General features: G+C 35.2%; 2 protein-coding genes across 3 annotated transcripts in view; one reads left to right on the forward strand and one right to left on the reverse strand.

Annotated features, from left to right (window-relative positions):
• Positions 1-20,866, forward strand: part of LOC134843931 (galactosylgalactosylxylosylprotein 3-beta-glucuronosyltransferase 2-like) — a 405,495-nt gene that overhangs the window by 263,264 nt on the left and 121,365 nt on the right. The gene's annotated exons all lie outside the window — the stretch shown is intronic.
• On the reverse strand, positions 1,539-18,038 carry LOC134844131 (monocarboxylate transporter 13-like). The gene is made up of 10 exons (XM_063860647.1): positions 17,685-18,038; positions 17,198-17,369; positions 16,084-16,267; positions 11,639-11,813; positions 5,317-5,450; positions 4,851-4,981; positions 4,046-4,216; positions 3,247-3,469; positions 2,715-2,858; positions 1,539-2,068 (listed from the first exon to the last, which is right to left on the reverse strand). Exons 1-10 carry the CDS (start codon positions 17,789-17,791, stop codon positions 1,587-1,589), a joined length of 1,923 nt encoding a protein of 640 aa, XP_063716717.1. The 5' UTR covers positions 17,792-18,038; the 3' UTR covers positions 1,539-1,586.

The raw sequence follows: 20,866 nt of genomic DNA on the forward strand, positions 1-20,866 counted from the left end.
TGATCTTAATTCTGAAATAATCTTCGGGTTAAGGTTTTTTAGAATCCGATTTACCAACCAATGGTGTTACTCTTGTGTGCGAGATCTTGATCCCCAACCAATCATTATCTTTTTGAAAGAATGCACATTTGTACCACTCAACTGCCATGTTTTCGCTTTCTAGGGTGTAAAAAACTTTCCGAAGCATAGCTTAATGTTCTTCTAAAGAATTTTTTGAAGCATTTAAAATATCATCGATGTAGCAGCTGGTGAACGGAATATCTTTTAAAAACGAATCCATTACCCTTTGGAATTCGTTTATCGTTTGGAATATCTCCCAACTCATTGAATCCCATTAAAAAACGATAGGTTTCGGTGGTGTCGCTCCTTACTACGCTAAAATTGCATTGTTTACTTCGTATCATTGCATAGTTGTATCTGGCCGTAGGCGTTTTTCAAAACTAACTTAATGTGCCCGAATTTTCATGTCAACGGGTAAAGTTTTCAGTTGTGGGTCTCTCAGTTTTAATTCTTTATCTGTTTGGACCTTTGCAGTGTTTCAGCTTTTGTTTTTAGATGGTTTCCTCTGCTGGGTGTTGGGGGAGCCCGACTCAGTGGATTTGCAGTCCTTTCAAAAACCACTAAACATCTTTTGAAACGTGGCTGCCTAGACTCAAAAACGGCGGCTACGTCTTGTTTTAGATCCCGCTGAGTCTAAAAAAAAATTGGTTCTATCACTTTCTGAGCACTTCTTCATAGCGAACGACACTTAGCCATCAAAGGATGGATAATTTATTCTTGTCTGCTTCGTTTCTCCTCATCCCCTCGAGTTTTCGTTTCTCTTCTGAAATTCATTTGTCCTGCGCGTTTTTGCATTAATTCTTTGTTTCTGGCCTCCCTGGTTTTCCTCTGTGTTCTGTTTTCTGAATCCTGGGCGCTTTCTAAAATAGAGATCGTCGTTTCCGACTCCAATGGTTCTTTCAGGTTATCTATGTCCAAGTTATCTTTGACGATAATGGCCAGGTGGAACTGGTCGATCCAATTAGTCCAGTCGGTGGGTGGTTCTGCAGTATGATTTGGCCAAAAGGCGGGAATTCCCCACAGATTCGAATCAGTTGACTGCGTCATAGTAAGAAGTGTTCAAATACCACTGGTATACTAAAACTAACTAAGTTAAGTTGAAAGAATAAAAGTAATTGTGCTGAATTAAAACTGACTGTTGTCTAAGAAGAGCAATAGTGACGCGAAGTCCAATGGTTTTCGTATAAAGCACAACTAACTGGTAACTAATTAGTTGCTAGAGGTCAAGGTTACTACGTTAAAACTTAAAATCACAACACAAGTGCTCGAGGTATGTTTCAACAAACGCTCTCGAAGCATGTTTTGACCGTGCTCGATGTGTGTTTCAATCGTGCTCGACCAAGTTTTAATTTGTTTCGACCGTGCTCGACCAAACTTTGATATTTCGACCGCGTTCGAAGAACTTATCGACCCCGTCTCGACCATTTTTCGTCAAGCATTGAATTTAATCAATTCCGTTACAAAAGAAAACCGTTCAGTTATTCAGGTTGTTCAATTCAAACTTAAAAACTATCAAACACTTTATGTTATAGTTCAATTGTTGAGCAATTCTGCGACCCTGTGTTTGCCTCGTTAAATGTTGTATTAGATATAGTTGGTGAAGCAGTTGACGTCGAATTTCTCAATGAACTTTTTCGGGGTTGAGCGAAATTCAGCGGGCTGCGATCTCGATTGCTCCCCGTCTCCGAGTAGCGAGAAAACGTCGTCGAAAAATTACAATCATTGTTGAAATGGAACGTATTACTGCTTCCAGATTGCGCCGTCGACTCACTGAACCTCTGAAACCGTTTTTGAAGAACTTTTCGGGGAAATAGTTCGGATGAGTTTATTTTGTATATGGCGGACACTTCTTGGCGCTGTTCGAGTGGCCGATTGTTCATTTGATCGGCCCTCTCTCTGTTAAAAATGATTAGATTGACCAACAGAAGTACACCGAAAGCGAAAGCGTGTATTACTCCGAATGCTCTGTAGACCATTACGTAATTTCCAGTCAGGTCAAATGGGAGGCCTGAAAGAACATTTTGGATTATAAGTTATTACATTATGATATTATATTATTGAGGTAAGGTTAAGAAAAACGGCAATTGATTTGACGATTTTGGAAGTGAGCATTCGACAATGATTTTTGATTCACTAAAAATGCAGTGTTATCTTTCAAAAATTATCACTCCGTATATTGAAAGGAGAAGTTCACAAGTATTATCTTACAGGGGCGGATCTAGGATTTTTTCGAGGGGGGGCGGATTTTCAAAAAATTTTCGAAAATTTTGACGACCTTTTTTTTTAGGTCGACCAAATTGATTTTTCGAGCTCTCCCAAAGCACGGTTTTGTCCCAATTTTGGCCAAATTTTTTGCGCCGCAGGCAAAATTTTGAAAAAACAGGCCAAAAAAGGCGTTTTTAGGCACTTTTTGGAAAATTTTGACCAAAAAATTGCGTTTTTTTTTCGGCGCGCTTTTTTTGGGGGCGTTACCAAAATGGATATCTCAAAATAGTACAAAGAAGGAAACTTTTGGGTCGGCAGGTGGTAAAATCCTTGAGGGAGGAAGCATCCACCCCCAGAAACCCAAAACAGAAATCCGCAACCCCCTCTCGAGAAAATCCTAGATTCGCCCTTAATGCTTAGATAGATCAGATTGCTTCTTGTTAACCCACCTCCGAGTGTGTTTCCGAGTACAGTGGAGAACATGTACACTATTCCCGAGTAGGTCCATGCCTCGTGGAAGTATTTGTTGCCGAAGAACTCCTTACACGTCACGATCATAGTCGAGTTCACCACTCCCGCACACACCCCGTAGACTAAATAGAAGTTTGAGATAGGAAATGGGCAATCAGATTGTTGGCTATTTTGGGAGGAAAAGAGCCATTTTTAAAAAATATTCAATTATTGTGCTTGTTTGGGATAACCCTCGGCTCAGATCTGGGACAATTTTTAAGATTGACCAAACTGATTTACCAAAAAACAGGCAAAAATGCGCGCTCATCGCACAAAGTTTTTTAAATTGGCGCAAAGGGTCCTTAAATAAATTTCGCCTAAAATCAAAATTTTCATTCTTATCTGACTAGCTTCTTTAAGCAAGGGCACAAGAGCGGTTCTCTGTGAAGAGCCGAACAGCTCTTATGCTTGTTCTTTTCCCCGTGAATAAGTTGTCTTAATTATTTAAAAATGTATAAATTGCCCACTAACTGATGGCGTATTGCGTAGATGTAAGCTGGGCAAATCCGAATAGGAAGTTGGCACAGGAGAGTCCGAAACAGGCAGGCAGGAGGAAGTAGGACACTCTGAGACTGCACATGTTGGGCACTGTGGCAGAGAGAGCCCTGCCGGCCAGCTCACTCAGCCCAGCCACCACTAGCACGAAACTGGCCTGGTTCGAACTCATGCCCCCACTCGCCATCATGTCCGACACCTGCACGTGAGAAAAATAGAGACATCAAATAACTTCGCAATGATATCTCAAACGAATATGCAGTAATCCCTGCTATGGAACTCAAGTATAACACATGGAATTGCTTTCTCAACCTGGTTGGTAGTCCTCAATTAATTTTTGAACTCAGTTTTTTTAAAAAAAAAGTGAACAATTTCGACAATTTTCAGCAATTTTGAAGTCTGCCGAATCCTAGAATGACCAATTATAAGCAAAACATTTTATGTTGCACACTTTATGAGGAAAAACAATGGTTTTCAGCATACTTTCTAAGATTTTCATAGAAAAAGTTACATAATTCTGGCACAAGCTCCCCCTCAAAGTTAGCATTTATTGATCAATCAAAAATACAACAGTTTTGTTATTGATCAGCCAAAATAAGCTATTGTAAAATAGTATCGAAGTGTATACTTTGGGAAAACTCAACAATAATGTATACTTTGGGAAAACTCAACAATAACTGTGATGTATACCCCTTGTTGCTCTTTACTGAATGTGATTAAGTATTGCCTGTTATGCTGATATTGTTTGTTATAAAGGAGAGAGAGCAGGACAGACCAGATGTATGGGCACGAAGTATAATGTGACCCAGAGACACATGACTGAAGTGAGCCATAGGTAGAGACAGGGGTCCAGGATCAGATCTCTGTGCTTCAGTCTCGCTATGAACCTCTTCACACTCCCAGTGTTGCTGTTACGAGGAATATACTTGTTCATCAAGTTGTTCACCTAAAACCAAAAAAATGCCGTGATAAGATTTCTTAGTTCGAAACAATCCCTCTCATACCGAGGAATGGAATTGTCGTTTGGAATCATCAAAGCGTTTTTCATAATTTCACAATTTCAAAGTCTGATGATATATGCTCTGGCCTATAAACATTGGATCCTGAAAAATAATAATGCCAAAAGATCACTTTGCTGCCTCAGTGATAAGTGGTTTTGCAAATATCACAGTTGCAGTGGAAAATCTCAGTGTGGCAACCAGGCGTTCTACAGCAGTTCTCATCCCAGCATGGCGAGAAGTGACAGCCTCCAAAGTCTTTTTGGTGATTAAGTTGAAACTTTCCAAGTTTCTGGCGGTCATCAACTCGAAACAAAAAAGCTTTTGAATTCTGAATGAAAAGGTTGAAGACATTTTTTTGAGACGCCTCCTTGCAGTCTCGTGGAAAACGCATATACACTCGACTTTTTTATACAAAAAGTCGAGTTGTAGTTTCAAGCTCTATTTTAGTTTTAATATTGGTCGGGAAAAAAGCAAATATTTTTTATCCTGTAATTACTCCTGCTTCTGGGGTTCTTAATGCGTTCAATCTTCTTTCTTTCTGTTTTGAAATTTAAGTCGTGGCTGTATTAATAAACATACTGTGGGTGGTTTGATGACGACGTAGACTGCAATGATGTCACAGAAGCAGATCATGGCTATGATGCGGAGTGCCACCCTCCAGCCGTAACTGTTGAGCAACTGCACTGCCAGCGGATTCATCACCAGCAGTCCTAATCAATAAATACCAGCAAATTATATCGTATTTTCTTGTTCCAAGATAATTTACTGAAACAAGGTTAACCGTTCTAAGATTTTTAAGACATCCAAGACTTCTAAGACATCCAAGTTTTACGGAATCAACGTGAGCCTGAAAAATCATTGAGACTTTTTGAAAAATAAAATCAATTTTATATTAAACATTTGACCAAAAATACAGTATTTCAGATGATCAAAATTTCGCTAATATTTTGTACCCTCTGGGAAGTGATTAAAAACGATTTCCGTTTTCGGGACAATCACTGGATTTTACTGGCTCACGGAAACTGTAGCCACTGTTTTAACGAACCAATGGGGAATCCGAACGAGGCAATGCAACATGCCCTGGAGAGGTTCTTCTGGGTCTCCTCAATGGAGAAGTAGCTCAACAGAAGCAACATGCAGCTGTTGTACACGAAGTTCACCCCAACTCCCACAAATACACTGAAACATACACAAAATGGGGGATTCTCCTTATGACAAAAAAAATCAAATGCTCGAACTTTTTCAACCAATCAGCGTCTCTTAACCTGTCCAAAACTAACAGGTTTTTGAGCTAATACCAACCAGCAGATTGGCTAACATGAATTTCAGCAACACTGATGCTAGGGGGAGATCCCCTCATAAGACTTGTGGGCTATCTGGGCGGAGATAAGCGAGTAATGCCGCAACCAAAGCCACCCAAAATATGTGCATGTCAATATTAACAACATACAATACTGTTACAAAATTTTGTTGAGAATCGAATTTCATGACCCAACAAAATTGACTGTCGCAGTATGAACAATCAGAAGATGGATCCTACTACCTCTTCCTCCTACTTATTGTCAACCTCAGAGTTTCATTACTCATCAAAGTTGACTGTCGCAGAAGGAGCAATCAGAAGATGGATCCTATTACCTCTTCCTACTACTTATTGTCAACCTCATAGTTTCATTGCCCATCAAAGTTGACTGTCGCAGAAGGAGCAATCAGAAGATGGATCCTACTACCTCTTCCTACTACTTATTGTCAACCTCAGAGTTTCATTACCCATCAAAGTTGACTGTCGCAGAAGGAGCAATCAGAAGATGGATCCTACTACCTCTTCCTACTACTTATTGTCAACCTCAGAGTTTCATTACCCATCAAAGTTGACTGTCGCAGAAGGAGCAATCAGAAGATGAATCCTACTACCTCTTCCTACTACTTATTGTCAACCTCAGAGTTTCATTACCCATCAAAGTTGATTGTCGCAGAAGGGGCAATCAGAAGATGGATCCTACTACCTCTTCCTACTACTTATTGTCAACCTCAGAGTTTCATTACCCATCAAAGTTGACTGTCGCAGAAGGAGCAATCAGAAGATGGATCCTACTACCTCTTCCTACTACTTATTGTCAACCTCAGAGTTTCATTACCCATCAAAGTTGACTGTCGCAGAAGGAGCAATCAGAAGATGGATCCTACTACCTCTTCCTACTACTTATTGTCAACCTCAGAGTTTCATTACCCATCAAAGTTGATTGTCGCAGAAGGAGCAATCAGAAGATGGATCCTACTACCTCTTCCTACTACTTATTGTCAACCTCAGAGTTTCATTACCCATCAAAGTTGACTGTCGCAGAAGGAGCAATCAGAAGATGGATCCTACTATCTCTTCCTACTACTTATTGTCAACCTCAGAGTTTCATTACCCATCAAAGTTGACTGTCGCAGAAGGAGCAATCAGAAGATGGATCCTACTGCCACTTCTTCTTACCTCAGTGGACATACTTTCACGGTGAATCTTTTTGTGTTTGTTATATTTTGCTGTATAAATTTACCGCAAACTGAAAGCACGCAAGCCACAAACATTGACACTAAATACTCCATTGTCGCAGATTGTATGTACAAAACAGTCCCAAAATCTGAAGTAAAAAAGTGCCGATTCAATCATACAAGAAACTGTAGCCTCTTGCAGTTGTGCCCCCAATGAAGGCATATGTGATGTTTATAATTGCGTTATACGAGCACTCAGACAGTGTCTAAGAAACGCGGAAAATAATGGTTACGTAGCTTTGGAAGAACTAGATGACTGCGACTACGATATTAACCATAACTACTTCCAACAATGCAACTCTAACCCTTCATTGGGTGCCGATTCAGGGAATGGATTTTCGGAAGCAATTTGAGGCTCATTATGTAACGCTCCTGTGGATGGTCTTCTGTTCGAATCAATGAAACGATCGGTTAATGGAACTATAAAAAATTGGACTTATGCTACATTTGATTCAATATGCTACTATGATCACAAAGATCAAAAAATGATATTAAATCAAAAAAGAGACTGATGCAAAATTGGGAACCTTTTGATGAAGATAACAAACTAATTATGAACGGTTTTGGGTTTGATAGAAAATTAGCGCATACTTTTTTTAGCGAATTATGCCTACATTTTGTAAAACCAGATAACTGCATTGGTTGGATGTAATTTACACTGGAACTGAAAACAAAAAAAGTTGAAAATAGCTAGATTGACCAAATAACCGGTTTAGAACTCTATTTTGGTTTCAGGCACGCTAATTTGTCTAAATCAAGGAACCGCTCAAATCATCGAGCTCATAGTTTTTATAGTTTTGGATTATTTAAACATAAACTTGATTAATTAAAACATAAATTTTCGATAAACTATCTTTCTCGTATTTTGAAAATTTTGTCAAAATGTACAAACTAAATTTAGTTGAGACATTAAAAAAAATCTTGGGATCATTGAAAGTTTATGAAAGAAAATGACGGAAAAGTTAAGCTCATAAAGGTTTAACCAGTTTTGGCTGAAGTTTTTCCCTCTCGGCAGATATTGGCGTTCAAAGTGCACATAGGTTGAAAAAAAAATTTCTTGAAGTTTAAATCTGGAAGTTGAAGGGTTTGAAAAATGCCGTATTTGCCAATTTAGTATAATTGATTCTTGCACAATTCCTTAATATTTATGTCTCGTGTTGGCCAAAACTTCTTATCATACAGTTTCCATATATGGAAAACTTCTTACCATACAATTCCATACAATGCCATACGTACAGAAAATTGCATGAAATCTCTATGATAAGGCGTTTTTCCATATATGAAAATTGTAAGACACGTATTTTCCCATAACCCAAAAAGTAGATTTTTTTCAAACTTAATTTCTGAAAAATTTTGGGTTGTGCTCGTAACCGAACGCAAGTGATGAAGACCTTGGTTAACTCAAAGCACCAAAGGTTGGACGGTTTTGCATATACAATGCATGCAAAACGATATGGATTGTCTTACGGCTGCTTTTTACAGATGATCTAAGGAGAGTAATAAACTTTTAAATTTTGGCAAAACTTTTCAAAGATGATAGTTTTCAAAGTTTGAGATTTTAAATATTATTGTTTTGATCTATGCATACATAAACATGCCATAAAAAATAAGTAGGCGTTTTGAGCGTTTAATGTTTGTTTGAGTTCAAAATTCTTTTTGCGTTTAAAAAAAAACAAAAAAAATGAGGCAACTTTTGTGTCGCCATCAAAAAATTGCTATTATGGGAATATATGGTTACAGGAAATATATGGGTCTTCTACGAGAAGCATTATTTTCAAAAAAAAAAAATTTCGATTTTTTCCTCGCCAGACTGTTTTATTAGAATCAAACAGCCGGAGAAATTAGTTTTAATCTTTTTTCAACCATTTTCAAAAAGTATGAAAATTGTGTGACAAAAAGTTGTGATGAATGGAATTGTATGATAAGCTTTTTCGGTGAATGGTGGTCAACCCGGGGAAGTCTAATTAGATGCGAAACATACTAGTTGATAATTTATTGGATATTAAGGCATACGAGGTTATTTAGTTAATAGTTTGTTTCATACGAGATTGCTGCATATTTTTGTGCCCAAAATCTAAGGCGTTTTTCCATATATGAAAATTGTAAGACACGTATTTTCCCATAACCCAAAAAGTAGATTTTTTTCAAACTTAATTTCTGAAAAATTTTGCGTTGTGCTCGTAACCGAACGCAAGTGATGAAGACCTTGGTTAACTCAAAGCACCAAAGAATGGACGGTTTTGCATATACAATGCATGCAAAACGATATGGATTGTCTTACGGCTGCTTTTTACAGATGATATAAGGAGAGTAATAAACTTTTAAATTTTGGCAAAACTTTTCAAAGATGATAGTTTTCAAAGTTTGAGATTTTAAATATTATTGTTTTGATCTATGCATACATAAACATGCCATAAAAAATGAGTAGGCGTTTTGAGCGTTTATGAAAATAGTCATCAAGATAAACTTTGTGCATCCAGGTAGTTATAATAGAGAAAAAATTTGAATTTTGCTTGCCAAACAGATTTGTTGGAAAATGTTTGTTTGAGTTCAAAATTCTTTTTGCGTTTAAAAAAAAACAAAAAAAATCAGGCAACTTTTGTGTCGCCATCAAAAAATTGCTATTATGGGAATATATGGTTACAGGAAATATATGGGTCTTCTACGAGAAGCATTATTTTCAAAAAAAAAAAAAAATTCGATTTTTTCCTCGCCAGACTGTTTTATTAGAATCAAACAGCCGGAGAAATTAGTTTTAATCTTTTTTCAACCATTTTCAAAAAGTATGAAAATTGTGTGACAAAAAGTTGTGATGAATGGAATTGTATGATAAGCTTTTTCGGTGAATGGTGGTCAACCCGGGGAAGTCTAACTAGATGCGAAACATACTAGTTGATAATTTATTGGATATTAAGGCATACGAGGTTATTTAGTTAATAGTTTGTTTCATACGAGATTGCTGCATATTCTTGTGCCCAAAATCTAAGGCGTTTTTCCATATATGAAAATTGTAAGACACGTATTTTCCCATAACCCAAAAAGTAGATTTTTTTCAAACTTAATTTCTGAAAAATTTTGCGTTGTGCTCGTAACCGAACGCAAGTGATGAAGACCTTGGTTAACTCAAAGCACCAAAAAATGGACGGTTTTGCATATACAATGCATGCAAAACGATATGGATTGTCTTACGGCTGCTTTTTACAGATGATATAAGGAGAGTAATAAACTTTTAAATTTTGGCAAAACTTTTCAAAGATGATAGTTTTCAAAGTTTGACATTTTAAATATTATTGTTTTGATCTATGCATACATAAACATGCCATAAAAAATAAGTAGGTTTTTTGAGCGTTTATGAAAATAGTCATCAAGATAAATTTTGTGCATCCAGGTAGTTATAATAGAGAAAAAATTTAAATTTTGCTTGCCAAACAGATTTGTTGGAAAATGTTTGTTTGAGTTCAAAATTCTTTTTGCGTTTAAAAAAAAACAAAAAAAATCAGGCAACTTTTGTGTCGCCATCAAAAAATTGCTATTATGGGAATATATGGTTACAGGAAATATATGGGTCTTCTACGAGAAGCATTATTTTCAAAAAAAAAAAAAAATTCGATTTTTTCCTCGCCAGACTGTTTTATTAGAATCAAACAGCCGGAGAAATTAGTTTTAATCTTTTTTCAACCATTTTCAAAAAGTATGAAAATTGTGTGACAAAAAGTTGTGATGAATGGAATTGTATGATACGCTTTTTCGGTGAATGGTGGTCAACCCGGGGAAGTCTAATTAGATGCGAAACATACTAGTTGATAATTTATTGGATATTAAGGCATACGAGGTTATTTAGTTAATAGTTTGTTTCATACGAGATTGCTGCATATTTTTGTGCCCAAAATCTTGTTTTTTTGATAATTTTCATGATTTTATTGCATATTTTTTGAGCGCAAAACTTTGATTTCTATTATTTGTGTCGTTTAGTTTGAACTCAATTTTTGTTTTGAGTTTTCGAACAGCATGCTTCTAAGAGTAAAAAAATCAATTATTTAGCAATATAATCAACTTTTTGGACAATAAAATCGATTTTATTGGGTCCTCAGAAAATACATTATAATCTATTACATTCGATTTTATACAGATTTTATACAGCTATGCTATGCAGATTTTATATCCCCCAAAAAAATCCTTTTTCTAGATAATGGATAATTTTTTTCTGAGCTGTATAAAACCTCATAAGAAACCGCCTAAATTATCCATTTTTTTGAAATTGGGTTTCATTCAATCGATTTTTTACTAACAGACAATCTGTATAAAAACCTATTGCAACCTTAGTTTTGCCAATGCGGGCGACTCCCTGAATTAAAATGCCAAATAATCATTTGTGGTGAATTATCCCGCACAGCAAAATCTTTCCAAATTGAATTCCTTCTAGCTAATTGGTCGTATGTTTCGTACAACTAATGTTTTCCCTTTTGATCTTCGTCCAAAGTTTATAATTTTCCAATATTTTCTGTTACCAAAAATTAGCCGAGACTAATTAAAGGGCAGCCGGAACATTCAAGGCTTGATATACGAGAAGTCTTGTTTTTCGCTTATAATGGAAAAATTGTTTCATCTTATCAACTTAAAACAATTTATTTATCCAGAAGGGGAAAGGACTCAAGAACCAACAAGTTTTTTGACAAAAAACCATCGTTTTTGATAATAAAGCAAAAAGAGGTTTGTGGAGAATCAACAATTGATGATTGCATACACTTGGCTTTGGCTTTTTCAAGTGATGTGCAATTAAAAATAGTTCACAAAATTACGATGAATGAATTTCAAAAATAAGCAGTTTTAACCTGTAGGATACAAAGATGATCATTGGATGGTTGGCTGCACTGACAATGAATAGTCCGAACACTACTAGGAGCACACCGGCAAAGATGACAGGTCGGTATCCGAATCGCACACTTAGAGAACACGACAGTGGATTGGCACCTGTCAGAAAAGCCACAGGGATGGAGGCGATCCAGCCTGAAAAAATATTCATTAATGACAAAAATGAAATCCAGCATGAAAAATGTTTGAAAAGTAGTTTTCCATTCGAGAACATAAGCTTCAAGAATCCTTGAAAATAGCTCTTTGAGTTTTTTTTGAATAATTCTATCGCTGATTTATTTTTATAGGAGCTCTTTGTTTGTCAACAACTGTTATCATTTTGCAGGAACAAAGTGCTTTTCAAACTTTTTCAATTGACCAGTAATCAGTTTAAAATAGATGATTGATAAAATACAACCTGGGTTGACCAGAAACCATTATCTTGGAACTTTTCTTATAAGCGTTTTACAAATTCTTACAAAATTAGTCTCTAATGTTACAAGGCTCCTATGTTACAAGATTGCAAATCAAGATTGCCAACCCTCTTATTATGCTCCTTTATTAAAAGATAGTGACTTTTTCTATTAAGAAAGTTGTAAGATAGTGACTTTTCATGGAAGAAAGTTAAATCTGTAAGATAGGAACTTTTCCTACAAAAAATTTTCAAAATTACATTGACTGAGTATTTATTTTAAATTTTCTTATAGTCAATTGAAAAAAATCTCCGCGTCGCTGAGTACGATAACGGACACTCGTAGGCTCAACGACGACTCGATTTGCTGCTTGAGTTTACTGAAGAATATGCTTTTTTAGGAGTTATTTTTTGCTGATAACTAGAATATTACTCGATATATAGCTGAACTATATATCGAGTAATATGAACGCATACAAAACGATCGAGCTATATGACAGGATTTGTCAAAGCTGGTTTTTTAGTGTCATTTCGAACCGCTGACTAATTTCGAACCGATAATTGCCTATAACTAATAGATTTGTTGGAAAAAAAATCAATTTTTTTATCGGAATTTTTTTGTTCGAAATGCATACATTGTAACCTCTTTCTTAAAGTTTTAACATGCATAAACTCAATAAAATTGAAATTTTTCTATAATTATTTTTTCTGTTATGCACAGAAACACAATGAAAAAGTTTTTTTGGGATTGGTTTCGAAGTTTTCTTATAAAAAGTTTGTAAGATAGCGGAAGTATCCTACAAATCCTATGAGAAGTTCTAAGATAGGGGCTTTTTTGTAGGATGGTCAACGCGGGAATTAGTTAGACAACATAAAAAAAAGTTGCTGATTAGCCAGCATGAAAGTCTCTGAATTCAATTAGTTTTGTCTGGATCAAATTTCAGATACCAAAAACGTTTTTTGCACTGAGGGAATTCAGTTTAACTGAAAAAAAATTGTGAAACTCAAGCTATGTATAACATGTAAAAGGAGAAGAGGAATATTTTCACGATATACAAAAAATTGTCTTTAAACGAAATATTTTTGGAAAGAAAAGATCTTAAATATTTCAATAAAGAGAATAAGTTAGGCTGCAAAAAATTTTGATTGTTTTGAATATAGAGCTCAAAATAAAAACATTTATATCTGAAAGAAATCATGTTTTTTCTCATGATGTTTACCCGGAATTTTCTGTCGTTTGTTAGATACTGAGAATGAATCAAACAACTAATATGGACACAGATGGTGATGTTCTCTATTTGGACCAATAAAACTTAGGCAATTAATTTACAAGAAAAAGTATCTAGAAAAAAATCCATGTTTTTTTCCGTTTTATTCTAGTTTTTTCTTGCAGGGCCTTTTAGTTTGGCTTCATATTTTTGGTTCAGCTGTAAAATTTGTAGTATCCAAACTTTAGAACTTTGTTTGAGAAAAACGCAAGATAATAAACCCTACTGGAACAGCGAAATAAAAAGAATTTCAACTAGTTTGCAGATTTTTAACAACTCATAAAACTGTTTGTTTCAAAATTCTCATTTTTGTTCGAAACTGTGGACAAACATTTTCATCAGACAAGGTTCGAGAGTCTATTTTTCATTTAGATAAATGATGCGATTTCCTTTTCACAAATGCAAAAGCAAGCTAGAAGCACAGCGATCAGTCTACAGTAATCTGAGAGAAGAAAATGATTCAAAAAAACTTGGAAATAACATAATAAGACTGCTCGTATCAAGGCAAAGCCCTGAATATCCCGACTGCCAATTAATTAGCCTCAGATGATAATGAGTCGGATAATCTGCCACGAATAAAACAATTGAAATAAAATATCAAAGTTTTTTTCCAGCAGCCATTTTGCACTTTAGTCTAGTGCAAACATACCCGCTTGGCAATCCCAAGTTTTCCGGATCCATACCCATACGCTGCCAAATTTTCTATAATCGGTCTGAATATAAAAAACCACCCCGCGCATATATATTCCTCAATTTCTTCGAAAGTCGGAACAAGAAATGCATCAGCAATAGATAGGAGTTCTAACTCCCAGCCCGTTTTTCTTTCACTACAACACGCACGACAGTATGAAAAACCCCGTACGAATGAAACTGTATGAAAACTTGTCAATTTTGTTTTGCTACCCGGTCGCGAGTGGAAAAACTATTTTCAGAGCTGTTTTTACTGTTTTTGCTGTAGATTAAAGTTGTAAAAAAAATGTTGTAGAAAGTAATCAGAACTTGAGCCTAATATGAAATTTTGAAAACATTTACAAATTCAGATCTTTGCGCGAAAAGCATAAGCAATAAATCATGAGCAAAACTTGAACGTGGTTTCTCAATTCGGGAGTCAAAGTTTGAATTACGAATAAAGAAAGTATATCTTGCAATATTCTTGTAAAGTTTTTGAAAATTTGCATTCCAAATTGAGTATGAAAAACTCGCAAACGTCTTGCAAGACTCCTGCAATATTTGCATTCCAAGTTCAATAAGGAACCATCTCATCAATGTACACAAATTTGCCCTACGGGGAAAACAAAAACAAAAACAAAATTCTGAAGGTGCTTTTTCAAACCTGCGCCTTCTTCTCTCGCAACAGAATGTCAACAAAACTGGCTGCAGAACTTTAATTAGCCAATTCGCTGATGCCAATATGCCAAGCCTGATCGCAATACATCAAGACAAATAAAAAACCTCAAAAAACAGGACATGGAATGTCAGTCAAGCGTGGCTCGAGAACGTTTGTTTCAACGACTGATTACGAAAGTCAGAATAAAGTGATATAATAGTACCTACGAAATTCAGAACGAAATGACAGACCAGTGCTCACAAAGTTTGTAACTTATTCACAGCCAAAATTTTTACTTAACTGATAACTTTTGAACAATTGATTTTTGAATTTTTTGCTTATCTTTGATTTTGAAGTTTGCACACAATCCGTTTGATTAATTTTTCTGTCGATTCATTTCAGTATTTCGAAGTTAATTAAACACCTAAATAAACAAGTATAGTCAGTTATTGTACAAATAGCACAGAATGTTCCGACCATAGTCAAACAAGAAATACAAAAAAAAAGTTTTCGAAATTAGTGAAGTTTCTCTCTGATAAAAAGATTTGAACAAAAGTCTAGAATTTAATCACAATTGACATTCATAGTAAAATAAGCAAATTAAACGTCAGTTTTTGCAAACTAATATCTAGAAAAACAAAAAAAATATGAAAAAATTTAATGTTTTTTGAAAGTTTTGATTCCCAAAATGGCGCTAAAAAGAGTCCAAAAACTAGCTTTAACCTAATAAAATTAAGTTTTCAAGGCTTAAATTAGGCATAAAATCAAAAAAAGCGGTTCGAACCACGATTGAAAAACTTTCAAAAGATATATTACTCAAACCATTCCAATGATTATTTGTGGCACCTGAATTTACGTGGATAACCATAAAACCAAAAAAAACTAAAACACTCAAATACAAAGTTTCTCCCAATTTCAATGGTCGGAACAAAAAAGACCGTGCACTAGAGAAACTTTTTTCGAAGATTTCTAATGGTCGAAACAAAAGATTTGAGTTGTCAAGTTGGGGTAGTGATAGTTCATTTGGTGATTGTTTTATGTTTGCATTGTTCCTTCCCAAACTTTCGAAGTGAGTGAAAAAAAAACACTCAAATCGCCTTAGCATTCATCAGTCAAGTACGCTGTTTTTCCTCCCGCTCAGCAAGAAATAATTTTTTGATGTAACGAGGTGTCTTGCAAAGTTGAGTATTGGGACCAAATGCTTGTCATAGCCTAACCAGTCCACATGCCAATTGTTGCAAGAACAAACAAGGTGGGCAGAGAAATTTTGTAAAAAGTGGGAAAAGAGGAAAAAGAGCCGTCAAGTTTTCAAGACAGCCCCAAAAATCATTTCTTGAAGGCGCTTTGTTTTTAATAGCTGATTCGAGATTAGTTTATAGATTTAGAAATTAAACTTTTAGAAATTAAAGTCTATGTTACCCATGACTGATTTGTGCACGTGGAAGTCGGGCTCTATGGCAGGTATGAATACTCCGAAGCTGAAGAGTGTCCCTATGATTGGAATGAACACTATCATGGTCACAAATACTATAGCCCAGCTTGTCTGCTGTCTTGCCTTGGACTTCATCCGGTCATAGAGAGACCCCTCTGTATTGCCAGTGCTCTATCGATTGAGACCAGGGATGTCAACAACTACGTTCTCAATTTAGAAGATCTGCGAAATTAGCAAAGCGAGAGGGCCTGATTTGAACTAATAAACCATTTTGATAGAATTTTTTGAATGAGTAACTTTCGCCCAAATGTGCAACCAGAACTAAAACTATCTTACAGCACCCATTTTGGGCGGCCGACCTAAAAGTTTTGGAGACAATTTGAACTCATTTTAAACATTCAAAAACCTACTTAATGGGTTTTTGGCTAAAATCTTACTCAACTGCTGGAACCAGTGGCGTGCACAGAAAATTTTTCTAGGGGGGCGGTTTTGTCGACTTTTTTTTATTAGGTCGACCAATTTGATTTTCCGAGCTCTCCCAAAATATTACAAGCAAGAGTCGTATTTTGTGAAAAATTTTCCGCGCCTCAGGCAAATTTTTCAAAAAACAGGCCAAAAAAAGTGTTTTAGAAAATTTTGACCAAAAAATGATTTTTTTCGCGCGCGCTCCCCCCTCAAAATTAATTATATTGTCTTTAGAAAAATTTTGAGGTTGTTCACCGAAAAATTGATGTCATAAAGGTATACCAAAGGGGGGGGGACCCTTTGAAAATTTTTGGCATCCAGAATTAAGCGGGAGGGTTGTCGCCCCCCCCTCCTCGACACGCTACTGGCTGGAACATTGCGCTAATATGTTCTCCGTGGCATTTTGGGAAAGCTAGGAAGTCTAACAAAAATAATATTTTATCGGTAAAATAGAAATTACAGAAAAAAAAACTTTATACAGCCTGAAAAAAAACATGTGTCAACTCCTTGTGCTAGTATTTATAAATCGTTGCTTTTTTTTAGAGCATTCAAACGTTAAAAAAACTTTGAGATTTAAAATCATCAGAAAAATTCCAGTGCAAAATGAAAAATGAAAAAATATATTTTTCAGCATCCCTGGTTGTCACACGAGTTCCTTTGGATTCGGCCACTGGATCCACTCTTGTTTTGCAGACTGTGAGACGAGACTCGACTGGTCTCGACCGAGTGCTCGGAGGATTCGGTTCCGCGAAAGGGAGCACATGTTATGTTGTCCGACTGTGTGATTAGCTTGTTCTGTTTACCAATTCTAAAACACACTGGTTTCTTTTAACTATTATGCGTTTTTCACATGCAGATTTTTTATGGAGGGTTTTGTTGCCCAAGTTTTTCTCTTAAAAATGTTTGCTTAAACTCAATTCCCAATTTAATTTCGAGATTCCAAATAACTAGCAGCCTTAATGCATATGTTAAAATTTTTAAGATCACTGACAAAAAGTTAAGGTGTTGTGATCATTTAACTTCAATTCAAAAACTTTCTCGAGTTCGATAAATTTAGTTCTTCATATCATTTCACATTTAAGGGAGACGGAGCCCAAAGTTTCTCTAATATTTTCGAACCTACTTTGAGTTTCTGGACGGTTTTGGCCGGTGAGGCAACTGTCTGTTATAGATCTTGATCAGCTCGTAAATGTGATGCTCACTGTCGTAGAAGTAAGAAAAACTGGCCATCTTCTTTTATATTTTTATAAAAATTAGCAAAACAGCTCTTTATAGTATAATTATTTAATGGAAGAAAACTAATCAATGACTTGACCAAACCAACAAAGATACCAACACAATTATAACAGGTAAAATTACAATAGGTTGAATGATAAAACTAATCATCAGTGATTTTCCTGTCGAAAATACTACATATAGTAAAATGAGAAGCTCAAATAGACGTGAAAAACCATTCGATTGAGATATATTTGGTAGATCTCCTTCTGAATTCTTATCTTCTGTGGGCAAATAGTCGAAGGTGAAGCTTGTGTGTTGAAACATGGATTTGTTACTCCAAAGACGTTGTTACTCAGCATGTTAGAATTAAGCCTTGAACTCTTTTTGGGTGTGTTTAGCTTTTAAATAATGGCACATAAAAGACCACATTCAGTGCAAATAACTAAATATTCACTTTAACCTTCTGTAGAATTTCTGCCGATTGAAAGAGAATTTTATCAAAAAAGCTCCTAGACCTGAAAATTTCATATAAGTTTTTCCTTGATCAGTATCTAAAGTAAGTTCTAAGCAAACAAGACAGCTCTTATCATGGCGAAGCCCTGAATGTTCTAACTTCTCTTCAATGTCTGAAGAATCGTCCGGATTGTTTTCTCGCACGCCTGAAGTGTGTTCTTATAGAAATTATTTTTGAATGTCGATGGCAGAAGTGGCGGTTGAATGATGGCATAACTGAAGGACTGGTTGTGAATATTGTGTGTCCGATGGAAATTCAGTAATTTTTTAAGTTTGAGATAACCCATCCCTTTGTTTTAGTCTCTAGGGTAAAGCTTAGGACTTTTTTGCTCTCTCATTAGTTGAAAAGGTTTGCGAGCAAGAAAGGAGAAGTTGAGGTTGCAGCCTCTGAAACCCCCTGACTTTCGCAGATTTTTTTTCTTTGTTCAGAAATTGCACGCCTTATGGGCAGCAACGTAACTTTTGAATTACAAAATGAAACCTGTTTGTGATAAAAATATCATAAATGACAGAACGCTTATACAATTTTCTTTTTCATGAAAAAATGTTTATCATACAATTTCTGTAAGCGGGGAAATGGTTACATCGAATTATCAAAAAATTCAGATTTTTATTAAAAACTTTTCCCCCAAACTCTATGCTAAGTACAATGTGATCTTCTTAACGTTTAGTAACGTATTATTTACAGCAAATTCTTTGCCTCATTTCAATTTGAAACGATTTATCAGTGGAGTGAATAGCCTTAAGTTAATAGCACAAAATATCTCGCGCTTCAATTGTTTTAAGTTAGCCAAGCTGCCACCTATCAAACCCCCTTTTTGAAAAATGATCACAGATGATACTCTCTATTATTTTGAGCTTAGGACGTCACTTTTTTTCGGATGCTAGAAATTTCTTAGAAAGTCTTTTTTTAAATTGCGCAAATATTTTCGAAAGTTCGAACAAAAAACTGAAGAAAGCGTTTATTCGAATTTTATAATTTTACAAAAAAAGGGCTCGTATCAAGGTTAACAGGGACTGTTTTTAAGTCCAGACGGTCGCGACCAAATTTTGGCATATCCACACTTTCGCGACCTTTGGCGACCTAATTTTCTTTTTGAATTTAGTCACTCTTTTAAAGTTTGTTCACCCCATAGGTAATTTCAAATACAAAGCATTACTAACAAATTGATTTCCGTTGAAAATATAAATTGTTTTTTAGATGAGAGAAAACCGTTTGTCCTCTGGTGTAATTGATCCGACCAGTGTTTTAGTTTTTGTTTTTTGTTTTTTCACTTATTATCAGGTACCAAAAAATAAAAATCAGAATGGCTCAAGAGATATATCAATTTTGAGTCCTGTCAGTCGTGATTTGAATTAAATTGTTTGAAAAAAATTGCGTTTGAGATTAAATATAGTTTCAAGTGAGTAACCCGATCAACTAACGTTTGGTATATAGAATTCTTTCTCAAAAAGATTTTTAGGATCATAAAACTTGTTTTGTTATTAAAACAACTGGTTTACTGTAGTAAATTTAGCGTTTAATAACAATTTTTTTTGAAAAATTTGGAACTGTTGTACAAAAAATAATTATATAGTTTCATTTTCTTTTTTGTGTTTTTTCGTTCGAATGAAAATTTTTCCAATTTTGCCGAAATCACTTACATTTTACGCGTGTTTATAGCTCTCAAAAAACAACCACGCAAAAAAGTCGCAAGTAATTCAAGGAAACGAAAAAAACTCTTATTCCAGTTTTTTTGGTGATTATGCTCCTAACATTCTATGCTTCCTGCACAGCAAACAGTTATCCTTGATTTGATCTAGATACGCTGCAGAAAATTCTGCTAGCGCAGAATTACTTAAACCCAATATCATCAAGTCGATTTAAAACCAGTAGTATTGAAGCAACCCGTCACGTATAATTATCAATTTTTTAAAAAAATTGTCTGTTTCAAAACTTACCCTGGGCTATTTTAAAAGCATTTACTTATGGAAAGTTAACATTAAGTTGGGGGAAAAATTAAAAATACAATTTTATCTAAAAACATTTGATAATTTTGCTCCCCTAAAATGTCAAAAAATTGTACAAAAAACGGATTTAAATTCGTTCACCATGAGACCAGCAAATCTGAAAAACAAGTGAAATGCAGTCTGCAGATTTAAAGTAGAAACAATTGTAATGAATTTAAAATCTGAAGAGCACAACTCGAAAATAAAGTAATCGAAAAGGCGTTTTTAATGAAATGAATTTGAGTTGCAATTTGAGATCGAAGACGTCTTTTTTGATTACAAGTTTGCAACAAACTTTCCAAAATTTACCCATAATCATAGGCAAAAATAATCTGCAAGGACTTTCATTACTTTGTCAGTCCGAGTATTGAAAAAATTCTTTTCTTTAATTAACCCGAAAATCAAAATTTTGTTTTCAAAATTAACAAAATTTGGATAACAAGTTCTCCTTCACTGAGGACTATATAATTCTCACAATTGCAAAAATTTCAGCTAAAGCTCAGTCGCCCTACCTAGCATTTATAAGCACCCTTTTGTTTTCAAAGGGCGTTATTTCAAAAACAATTTTGCAAAGCAAAATAGTTT

The sequence above is a fragment of the Symsagittifera roscoffensis genome, chromosome 4 (genome assembly GCF_963678635.1).
Source record: "Symsagittifera roscoffensis chromosome 4, txSymRosc1.1, whole genome shotgun sequence".
In the NCBI taxonomy this organism is placed as follows: Eukaryota; Metazoa; Xenacoelomorpha; order Acoela; family Convolutidae; genus Symsagittifera; species Symsagittifera roscoffensis.

Excerpts from the sequence above, each read along its gene's own strand:
- LOC134844131 (XM_063860647.1), bottom strand. The coding sequence starts at position 17,791 with ATGGCCAGTTTTTCTTACTTCTACGACAGTGAGCATCACATTTACGAG. Across the intron at positions 11,814-16,083 it reads CGTGCACAAATCAGTCATGG|GCTGGATCGCCTCCATCCCT; the intron begins GTAACATAGACT and ends ATATTTTTTCAG. Across the intron at positions 3,470-4,045 it reads ACTTCGTGCCCATACATCTG|GTGTCGGACATGATGGCGAG; the intron begins GTCTGTCCTGCT and ends TCTCACGTGCAG.